Source organism: Sceloporus occidentalis, unplaced genomic scaffold, assembly GCF_023333645.1.
Source record: "Sceloporus occidentalis isolate IW3139 unplaced genomic scaffold, rSceOcc1.0.p SCAF_434, whole genome shotgun sequence".
Classification (NCBI taxonomy): Eukaryota; Metazoa; Chordata; class Lepidosauria; order Squamata; family Phrynosomatidae; genus Sceloporus; species Sceloporus occidentalis.
The window spans coordinates 45261-56562 of record NW_028317414.1 but is presented as its reverse complement, the minus strand read 5'-3'; the positions used below and the strand labels follow the sequence as shown (position 1 = coordinate 56562).

Sequence of the window (11302 nt, the reverse complement as noted above, 5' to 3'; positions counted from 1 at the left end):
TCGCCCCCCCCCCCCCCCCCGGGGTTTCATTAACAGCACCGGGAGGAAAGAGGCCAGATTTACCCCAAACACAGCAAGGTGGCATTAACACCCAGACGCTTGCCCCGGACTAAGCCACCCCTAACACAGCCGGCCCCCCGGACACACGGCAGAGACACATGCCCCCCGGGCACAAAGCGGGCACAAAGCAGACACACGCGGCCCCCCCCGGACACACACTGCAGAGACGCAGACCGATTCAAACTCGCCTTTATTTGTAAAAATGCAGATTTATAAAACATCTCTTCGTGCTCCTTTACAAAAACAGAACCAAAGAAGGCACAATGAGAGCTCCGCAGGGGCCGCGCAGGGGCCGCAGCCAAAATGCATCTCATCCACGGAACAGGCCGAGCCAGACAGGTGCACACAGGTGTGGGGGGGTAGCGGGGGCGAGTGGGAGCAGGCAGATGGGGGGGGGGGGGGGGCATGAAATGTTGGGACAAAGCCGCTGCGTTTAGTAGTAGGTCTCCTTCTCCACCCAACCTGCAAAGAGAAGACGACAAGTCAGACAAACCTGCAGGCAGGGGCCACGGCACAGGGGCCACGGCACAGGGGCCACGGCACAGGGGCCACGGCACAGGGGCCACGGCACAGGGGCCACGGCACAGGGGCCACGGCAGCGATACTCACCCCCTGGGCTGCGGCGGATGATGAGCTTACGGACCTCGTCGTATATGAAGATGAGCAGGGAGTACGGGAAGGCACAGAACCACCACGTGGGCCTAGGGGACAAGAAGCAGAGATCAGACCACGGAACGGGAGACACTGAAGCGCCATCAGAGGGCCCCCCCACAAACTGCTACACCATAGGGGGCTTCACTCACTTGAGTGGGTACATGCGCAGCGCGACGTCCATTCCCGGGCAGTAGGACAGGAAGGCGGCCAGAGCAGTTTCTTCAAACAGACCGAAGATCAGGATCTTGTTCCTGGAAAACAAAGAGCGAGGGTCAGCAGATCCGCCGACAGCCCGGGGGGGCAACAGAACGGCTTCGATTAATCGCCCCACTCACTTCATGCCCTGCTGGAAGACGGAATTCCTTCGGGTTTTACAGATGATCAGATCTGCCCACTGAACAACCACGATGCTGACGAAGAAGGCGGTGTGACAGGTGAACTCCACGATCTTCCTCTGCTCGTAGGTCTGCGGAGAGAGTGGGCCGGCGATCAGCCTCTGTGTGCGGGGGCCACAGACAGAGACAGAGACAGGCGGCCCGCAGGGGGCCACAGACAGAGACAGGCGGCCCGCAGGGGGCCACAGACAGAGACAGGCGGCCCGCAGGGGGCCACAGACAGAGACAGGCGGCCCGCAGGGGGCCACAGACAGAGACAGGCGGCCCGCAGGGGGCCACAGACAGAGACAGGCGGCCCGCAGGGGGCCACAGACAGAGACAGGCGGCCCGCAGGGGGCCACAGACAGAGACAGGCGGCCCGCAGGGGGCCACAGACAGAGACAGGCGGCCCGCAGGGGGCCACAGACAGAGACAGGCGGCCCGCAGGGGGCCACAGACAGAGACAGGCGGCCCGCAGGGGGCCACAGACAGAGACAGGCGGCCCGCAGGGGGCCACAGACAGAGACAGGCGGCCCGCAGGGGGCCACAGACAGAGACAGGCGGCCCGCAGGGGGCCACAGAGAGACAGGCGGCCCGCAGGGGGCCACAGACAGAGACAGGCGGCCCGCAGGGGGCCACAGACAGAGACAGGCGGCCCGCAGGGGGCCACAGACAGAGACAGGCGGCCCGCAGGGGGCCACAGACAGAGACAGGCGGCCCGCAGGGGGCCACAGACAGACGGCGGCGGACCACTCACCCACTGCTGCCCGTAGCTGTCCTCGACGTCGTTCGTCCAGCGGTCGTCCCAGTTCACCCGGATGCCGAGCAGCGTCCACGGAAGGAAGCCGTTCTCCGCCAGGATCACAAAGTACGAGAAGAAGCCGCCGAGGGCCTGGATCATCCCTGGAACAGAGAAGGAGGACTGTGAGCCGGAGAGCCCGGCGGGGTAGGAGAGCGCCGGCCACCGGGGCACACGCCGGGGACTCACCGATCTGCCCGTACGCCATGCTGATCAGCCTCTCATTCACTAGTTTGTCAGTCTTGGGGTTGCGCGGCTGTCTCTTCATGATGTCGCTCTCCGCCTGTTCGTACGCCAGCGAGATCGCGGGAACCTAAACACAAGCCGTGCGTCAGAGCGCGGAGCGGAAGAGCCGGCAACCATCACTGCCCATCACCCCCAAACCCCACCGGCCGGCGCCACTTACCATGTCTGTGCCCAGATCGATACACAGGATGGTGACTGTGCCCAGGGGCAGGGGAATGTTGGCGATGATGAAGATGAGGAAGGGGGTGATCTCGGGGATGTTGCTGGTGAGGGTGTAGGCGATGGACTTCTTCAAGTTATCAAATATCAGACGCCCTGTGAATGGCAAAAGCCGTTAGATTTACACGAGACGGGCCGCGGGGCCAACGGGGCCGACGCAGGCGGGACACCGACCTTCTTCCACACCGGTGACAATGGAAGCGAAGTTATCATCCAGCAGGATCATGTCGGCCGCCTGTTTGGACACGTCTGAGCCGGCGATACCCATGGCGATGCCGATGTCGGCCTTCTTCAGAGCCGGAGAATCGTTCACACCGTCGCCCGTCACGGCCACGATGGCACCCTGCAAAAATCCAACGTCACCGTGAGACGAGCCCCCCCCACAGCGGGAGGACAGCCACGGGCTCCCACTGCCCGTCCATATCGCCACTCTATGCCGGAACCTCCCATCCCACGTCTAGACGCCACTAAACATTTTGTGCCCCCCCCCCCCCCCCCGAGCGCCGGCCGCACCTGTCTCTGGCAGCCCTCCACAATGATGAGCTTCTGCTGGGGCGAGGTTCTGGCAAACACGATCTCCGTGTGATATCTCAGGATGTCGTCGATTTGCTCGGCGGTCATATCTTTCAGGTCAGAGCCGTGGATCACACAAGCCTTGGCATCCCTGCAGGAGACACGGGATAAGGTTACCAGACTACATACATGTAGTGCATACTACACACATGTGCAAAGAGCCAGACGGCACAGCCCATCGACACCGAGTACAGGGCCCATCCTCCTGGGGGCCACGCGCTCCCCACGCCCTGGCCAGCGGCTCGTACCTGGGGTTGACCTGGTTGACGGGGATGTTCAGTCTGGCAGCGATGTCTTCCACGGTCTCGTTGCCCTCGGAGATGATGCCCACGCCCTTTGCGATGGCCTTGGCGGTGATCGGGTGGTCTCCAGTCACCATGATGACCTACAGAGAGGAACGTTATTGCAACAAACAGCAATCCTGGCAAGGGTTCCAAACGGTTAACACGCAGCACACATGCAGGGTACCGCGCACGCACCTTTATTCCGGCACTGCGGCATTTCCCGACAGCGTCTGGCACGGCGGCACGAGGCGGGTCAATCATGGAGATCAGGCCGACAAAGCACAGGTTATCGGTGGGGAAGTTCACCTCCTCCGTGTCGAAGTTGAAGCCGTCGGGAAACTGGTCGTCCGGCAGCGACAGGTGGCAGAAACCTGGGGCAGGGAAGGGACAGTGAGTGGTCGCCTCGGCACGTCTCAGCCCGAGCCACCGGCCCCGACCGGTAGTGTACCGGCACCGACCGGTAGTGTACTGACCGAGCACTCGCTCTCCCAGGCCGCCCAGCTCCAGATACGCGTTCTGGAAAGCGTCCTTCAGCTCCTCGTCCAGCGGCTGCTCTTTGCCCTGCAGCAAGATGGTGGAGCAGCGGTCCAGGATCCGCTCCGGCGCGCCCTTCATCACCAGCAGGTAGCGGCCCTCGGAGGGATCGGCGTTCTTGTGAACGGACAGCTGTGGGCAGAAGAATAAGTGAGACTCGCACCGGGCACCGGCGTCCCAGGCAAAGGCATGCAACCCCTGCCAGGACGACAAGGGGTTAGAAGGGGCAATAAAGTGGAGAGCGGACAGCGGCGTCACCGGGATTTGCCGGAGAGGATAAGCCCTCCGGAATGCAAGAGGCTTAGGCTGGAAAGCGGCGGAGAAAGCTGCCTAACAGGATTAGCCCTCCCTGCTGCGGAGAGCCACGGCCGCCGGCAAGCCGATCGCACTCTGCCATTAACCCTTCCCCCACGGCGGGACAGGGGCCTCCCGTCCCCGGCTAACAGCTATTTTAAGCCGAGCCGTCGGCCGCGCACCTCCTGCCCTTCCTCCCGTCACACGTTATCTCACAGCGGGAGCACAAACAGCGCATGCCGAGCGACACTCAGACACAGACAGGAAGATTATAAGAGCGCTTTACCCCCCCCCCCCGCCGGCGGATCCCGGCCCCCTCACCTGGTATTTGTTGGTCGAGTTGAAGGGAATTTCGGCCATTTTGGGGTTCTTCGCTCTCATTTCTTTCACGGAGCCGCAGCAGAGCTCAATGCATTTCAGCAGAGCCGACTCGGACGCGTCGCCGGCAACGTCTCTCTGCGGAGAAAGAGGCGTGAGCGGTGCATGCACAGCCGGTGTTCCGGGTACAATATGGGCAAGGACGGCCGGGGCAGCGGGGCCACCGACAGGCAACTCACCTTCAGAATGGGGGTGTTCTCCTGTCCGGCCTGGAACACGGCGCGGTTACACAGACCCGCCACGCGGGAGAGGGCTGCCCACGTAGGGGAGCTTTTATCGAAAGAAGCACCTGGGGAGGGGAAGAGGACAGCCTGAGCCATGCAAACCTTTACAAACATGGGGCTCGTCCGCGCATGCACCGGCAAGGGAAACGGAAGAGGGGCAGCGGGCATCCTGGGGGGGCTTACCGCTCTGGTTCTCGGTGGTGTCGGCCTCGTGGATCTGGTTATCGAACCACATGTGTGCGACCGTCATGCGGTTCTGCGTGAGGGTCCCGGTCTTGTCGGAGCAGATGGTGGAGGTAGATCCAAGCGTTTCCACGGCCTCCAGGTTCTTCACCAGGCAGTTCTTGCGGGCCATGCGCTTGGCGGTGAGTGTAAGGCACACCTGGGGAGGGCAGACGGGTCACACTCACTCCCAGACACATCGCAAGGCGACCCCCCCCCCGCACACCAACTTACTGTGACTGTGGCCAGCAGTCCCTCCGGCACGTTGGCCACGATGATACCGATGAGGAAGATGACGGCCTCAAGCCAAGAGTATTGCAGGATGAGAGACAGGATGAAGAACGAGACACCCAGGAAGACGGCCACCCCGGTAATGATATGAATAAAGTGCTCGATCTCAACAGCGATGGGAGTGCGTCCTCCCTCCAGACCCGAGGCCAGCGTGGCGATGCGACCCATCACTGTGCGGTCACCGGTGTTCACAACAATGCCACGAGCGGTACCTGCGGGGAGGAAGAAGTCGGGGTCAGCGAGATCTCCTCAACACATGCACCGCCACCACGTATGGAGTATACCCAACAGGGCAAAAACACAACCCGTGGGGTCTGGCCAAGGACTACACCAGAGTCCCCCTGACTTGGGTTTTTTTGTTCTGTAACAGGAAGCCATCTTACCTTCCACACAGTTGGTGGAGAAGAAGGCGATGTTCCTGGTCTCCAGAGGGTTCTCGTTGGTGAATTCTGGAGAGCGAGTCTGTGGCTCCGATTCTCCGGTCAGGGAAGAGTTATCCACCTGCAACAGCGAGACCGCGTTAAACCACGCCGACGCTAAACCCCAACCGTGAGACCGCCACGCGGCACGAGCCCCTCACCTTGCAGCCGTGAGACGAGATGATCCGCAGATCGGCGGGGATTCTGTCACCACCCTTCACCTCCACGAGGTCGCCCAGAACCACTCCCTCTGCGTTGATGCTCAACTTCTCGCCGCTACGGATAACCAGGGCTTGCTGCGAGAAGAGGACGGGGTTTAGGGCAGGAAATCGAAAAGTGGACCGTGAAAGACCCCCCATCCAACGAGAGGAGCCCGCGGGGCCACACGTACCTGAGGAACCATGTTCTTGAAGGACTCCATGATCTTGGAGCTTTTAGCTTCTTGGTAGTAGGAGAAACAGCCAGTGATGATAACGACAGCGGACAAAACCACGCCGAGGTAGAGCTGGAGGACAGAAGATACGATCAGAACAACCGGCCACCAGACATCCCGGCCACCCCGGCCACCCGGCAGGAACTTACATTGTCATTCTGAGCCTCGCCCTCCGTGGCTACCAGGATACCGTAAGCAAGGAAGCAGAGTATGGCTCCAATCCACAGCAGCATAGAGAAGCCCCCGAAGAGCTGGCGACAAAACTTCACCCACTCTGGGGTGGTGGGCGGTGGGGTCAGCGCGTTGGGACCGTCACGAGCCAGGATCTCGGCCGCCCGAGCCGTGGTCAGACCCTAAAGAGACAGGACGCCGCGTTATGGACAGGCCGCAGGCTGGGAACTGCCCGTGTTAACCTCATGGCGCGAGGGACACTCACCTGCTGCAGGTCTGTCCCGTACTTGCGATGGAGCTCGTCCAAGTTCATCTTGTGGTCATCCTGCGGGGGGTTAATGAGAGGAGATAGAGCGTTAAACAGAGCGCCATGTCCGGCAGACTCCCCCCGGGGGAGCAACGCAACGGGCCACGACCAGAGCGGAAGGGCTTCAGGCAGCGCGGCCTGGAGGCAAGATGGCCCCTCGGCCCCCCACTCACCATGGAGACTTCCTTCTTGAGCTCGTCCATGTCCTTCTCCTTCTCCTTCTTATTCTTCTTCTTCTTGGCTCCATGTTCGGAGGTAGCCGCAGGCTCATACTTATCGCGTCCGGCCTGCGGAGAGACGGACACTTAATACCACAGCACGTTACCCCCTATGAGTGCTAAGCCACCCCCAGAGACCCCCACGCCACCGGCGAGGGGCGCATAGACGTGGAGGGTCCGCATCAGACTCCCCCACTACAAGCGGGACCCGGGAGCCGCAGACACGCCCTCCGGCTGACCCCCGGTGCATGCTGGGATTGCAGACGCCTCGAGCACACGGATCCGAGCCGCCGGGACACAGACGCCAAGAAAACAGGAAGCCAGAAGCATCCGTCACCCCGCGCCACACGAGTCTCTTGACAAGGCGACAACTCCAAGTCTGGGCAGCTGCCACCGCTGGGGTTTAACAGCCCGGGGCCCGTGCCAGGAGACCGAGCCAACTCTGCACACTCCCAGCCGGCCCCGCACACAACAGATAGTTCCCATGGAAACCTCCGGCAGATGCCCCTCCACCCGGTATCTGCACTGGCTCCGGCCCCAAGAGCTTACAGTTAACCCCCCCCAGCAGGTCAAAGTCTCAGAATGTCACGGCACTCAAAGAACACCCACTAAAGGGTTAACGCCGTGTGCCCCACCCCCTCCTGTGAGTCAGTCACTGGAACAGTGTCCCACAGATAAAGCAGGCATGCGGAGGAGGGGTGAAACTTAAGGGGGCAACAGTGAGAGAAATGCACCCACAAGAGATGTGGTGGGGGAGAGGTGGGGCAACCATTAACCCCATGTGCAGAGTGTCACTGAAGGGTTAAGGAGAGACCACAGCAGCCAGCTGTCCCAGATAACCACTTCCAGCCAACCAAATGTACCCCCCCTGTGTACACCTCCAGACCCCCCCCCAGGTCCTATAATGGCATCACATGACACAGGGAACGTGTTCCTATTGGCTGCATGCTGGCAATTTGTGGGTGAAGATGGAACGGCCCCTGAGCCACGCAGCAGGTGCCCCCCACCCCCAACAACATGTTCAACGTTTTTGCCAACGGCATCACTTGGTTCACACACCGCGCTGACGTGATATTAAGGTCTGGCTCAACACAGACCCTCATAACCCAGTGACCTGTTTTACTACAGGACGGGCACTGGGGGTCACCCGCTGGGAGCACGACCTTGGGCCAAGGTCACAGATCAGCACCAGCCACGGAGATCCCACGGCAGCCGCCAGGTTTCTTCACATCGGTTACAACATAATCCAGAGGTAACGCCGCGGTGATGTCACATGGCAGCAGCCAATTACCGGGCAGGTAGCAACAAGCCGTAGACCACCCCGCGGGCAACAACTTCAGCAACCAGCAGCCCACACTAGCCCCCCCCCCCGCGGCAGCCACGGGATACGTGCCAAGACCACGCAGGGGCCACTAACCCACAGAACAAGATCCTGCGACTCCCAGCTGCATATGAACAGCACATGGCCCCTGGGGCCCCCAGCCAATCAGAGGCCATTCCAACCAGCCACCCCCACCCAGGAACAACGAATCATTCACCCTCCCAACATCCTCGGGGTAACGGGGGGGGGGGGCGCCGGAACAGGCAGCCCCCAGCCCCCGCACGACGGGGGTGGGGTTATACACCCTGGGAACACGGGAGAAAGTTCCGCCATTTCACCACATGCCGCGCGGGGTTAACCCTTCAACACCAGTCAGCCGGCGTTCCAGGCAGGGGGTCTCCGGCTTCATCAGAACGCCCTGATTGGCACCAAGAAGCACCCCCCAGAGGACCTAAGGGGGTATCTCTTATTCGCTGCCCTCTTTTGACAGGGGGGCGCGCTGCTCTATCTGCCCCTAAACCACATCGCCGCTTCCATCAGGGGCACTAGCGAGCCTCCGACATCTGCCCCAAACACCCCCCCACGGAGCGGACAGCTTCCAGACCCCAACCCCGGCCTCAAGGACAACTGCACAGACAGGGGGTCCAGGGATAAACACCGCGGGGGACAGACGGATGGGGGGGGGGTCCGGGGGGGATAAACACCGTGGGGACAGACAACCCAGGGGTCCGAGGGGAAAAACTGCGATGGGGGGGAGGGGGGCCGCGAGACAGACAGACATGGGCCCCACGAAGGATAACTTGAGAGAAACTGGGCCGGGGGCCACTAAGCTCACACGCGGGCCGGCACCATGCGAGGAAACACGGAGCACGCAGCCTTCACCCCAAACCGCTGAAAACATGCAGGAAATGGCACGACAAGGGTTAATGCGGGGGGGCGAGATACAAACGGGGTATACTGTCGGCAGCGATGCCCGTATCTCACAGACAGGGGCTGCCCAGGTAAGAAGATACCCCCGGCACACACCAGATACCCCGACGCGAGCCTCAGCCCCAAACAAAATGAATGGCCGGGGGGGGGGGCGCTGCCAGCTGCTGTGCCAAGGAGCTGAAGAGACGCCGCGCGGGGTGATAGGGCAGGGCATCCGGCCACTGGCAGCAGCTGGAGAGCCTGGGCGCCTGCCAGCTCCCGGAGACCGCAATGCGGAGGGTGGGAGAGCACGGGCAGCAGAGGGTTAACCGGGTAGAGAGAGAAGGGAAGGCAACAGAGGGTTAACCAAGCAAAACCTACCCCTGGAGAGAACAAACCTACAGCCACCTACAGAGAGGGTCCGCCACCCGCTCGGCGGGGTCTGTACGCGCCCGGGAGAAACGCGAACCTTTCTACCCCAGACTCACCCCCTCATGGGGTTAGCACCCCAGGCATATTACACGCACCCCATGGTACACCCTCCCCGCGAATATAATACACCCCCCCGCCGCAGGTATTTCCTGCTGCTGCCCGTTGCGGTATACTGACCCCGTAGCCCATTCTGTCGATATCTCCAGTTCCCCTCCACGGATCGCCTGACACTAAGACAACGCCGAGCCGCTCGGGTATTTATACACCCGCAGCCAGTGACGTCCCCAGCCTCGGACGTCACCGTCACCAAGGAGACCACATCCCAGATACCGCCCCCTCCCGGTAGCGCGCGTGGGCCGCGGAGAGTGTGTTACGTGGACGCGCGTGGAGTGGGCGCGGGCCTTGTCTCCCAGGACCCTCATACACGGTATCTGCCCACCCCCCCTTGGGGCGATTCTCTGGGGGTTTATACACCTCACCCCCCCTACATGGGGCAGCCCTTGGGCCGACGTCCCCCATCCGAACACATGACATGTATGTAGTGTGACTGAGCTCAGGAAACATGTATGTCCTGAACCTGCCCCACCGGGGTGTAAGAACCCCAATAATCTGAGGATGGGGAGGCCTGCATTACTGCCCCCGCTTCCTACACAGGCATAAAAACTGCCCCGCCGCAGGGACCCCCCTGCATTACTGCCCCCGCTTCCTACACGGGAATAAAGACGTGTTATACACAGCGGGGTAGCTGGGATAATGCTCTGCAGATACATGGGGTGATAGGTGGGTTAATGCTCTGCAGATACACAGGGGGATAGGTGGAGTAATGCTCTGCAGATACATGGGGTGATAGGTGGGGTAATGCTCTGCAGATACACGGGGTGATAGGCGTGGTAATGCTCTGCAGATACACGGGGTGATATGTGGGGTAATGCTCTGCAGATACATGGGGTGATAGGTGGGGTAATGCTCTGCAGATACACGGGGGGATAAGTGAGGTACTGCTCTGCAGATACACAGCGGGGTAGCTGGGATAATGCTCTGCAGATACATGGGGTGATAGGTGGGTTAATGCTCTGCAGATACACAGGGGGATAGGTGGAGTAATGCTCTGCAGATACATGGGGTGATAGGTGGGGTAATGCTCTGCAGATACATGGGGTGATAGGTGGGGTAATGCTCTGCAGATACATGTAGATACTCGGTACTGCTGTGGCTGCTGCGGGGGGGGGGGGTGTTCAGTCCTGATGGGATTTAAATGGATTACGTTTTCTGTTAATTCACTTTCAGCCTCACCTGCAAATGACGTTAGCATTGATCACCCCGTGTATCTGCAGAGCATTACCCCAGCTATCACCCCGTGTATCTGCAGAGCATTACCCCAGCTATCACCCCGTGTATCTGCAGAGCATTACCCCACCTATCACCCCGTGTATCTGCAGAGCATTACCCCACCTATCACCCCCATGTATCTGCAGAGCATTACCCCTCTATCACCCCATGTATTTGCAGAGCATTACCCCCCCCATCACCCCATGTATCTGCAGAGCATTACCCCACCTATCACCCGGTGTATCTGCAGAGCATTACCCACTATCACCCCGTTTATCTGCAGAGCATTACCCCACCTATCACCCCGTGTTTCTGCAGAGCATTACCCAGCCTATCCCCCTGTGTATCTGCAGAGCATTACCCCACCTATCCCCCTGTGTATCTGCATGGGGGGGTGATAAATAATTTTAAATACAATGTAAAGATCAAAGCGAGAAGATAAGGGCGATAATGAGAGCTCAGCAGAGAGGGGCAGCCGGGCAGAAAGCGGGGGTTGGTCAGCGGGGCAGAAAGTGGAGGGTCAGGAAGCGTGGAAGGAGCCGGGGCAGAAAGTGGGCTCCTGTACAATGTACAAGTAGTCAATCTCACAATACTGTGGGTGCGCAGGGAGG

General features: G+C 60.7%; 1 protein-coding gene across 1 annotated transcript; it reads right to left on the bottom strand.

Annotated features, from left to right (window-relative positions):
* Positions 1–493: 493 nt before the first annotated feature.
* LOC149272595 (sodium/potassium-transporting ATPase subunit alpha-1) lies at positions 494–9551 on the bottom strand. The gene is made up of 23 exons (XM_089506916.1): positions 9540–9551; positions 6656–6769; positions 6441–6500; positions 6154–6357; positions 5963–6076; positions 5733–5867; positions 5536–5653; positions 5096–5364; positions 4823–5021; positions 4595–4704; positions 4359–4493; positions 3683–3875; positions 3405–3580; positions 3174–3310; positions 2866–3016; positions 2527–2695; positions 2294–2448; positions 2077–2200; positions 1846–1991; positions 1050–1180; positions 864–965; positions 670–761; positions 494–522 (listed from the first exon to the last, which is right to left on the bottom strand). Exons 1-23 carry the CDS (start codon positions 9549–9551, stop codon positions 494–496), a joined length of 3075 nt encoding a protein of 1024 aa, XP_089363042.1.
* Positions 9552–11302: the final 1751 nt, after the last annotated feature.

Coding starts and splice junctions, on each gene's coding strand:
- LOC149272595 (XM_089506916.1), bottom strand. Junction 6,358..6,440: donor ACGGGACAGACCTGCAGCAG/GTGAGTGTCCCT, acceptor CTGTCTCTTTAG/GGTCTGACCACGGCTCGGGC. Junction 5,022..5,095: donor GACTGCTGGCCACAGTCACA/GTAAGTTGGTGT, acceptor TGCCCTCCCCAG/GTGTGCCTTACACTCACCGC.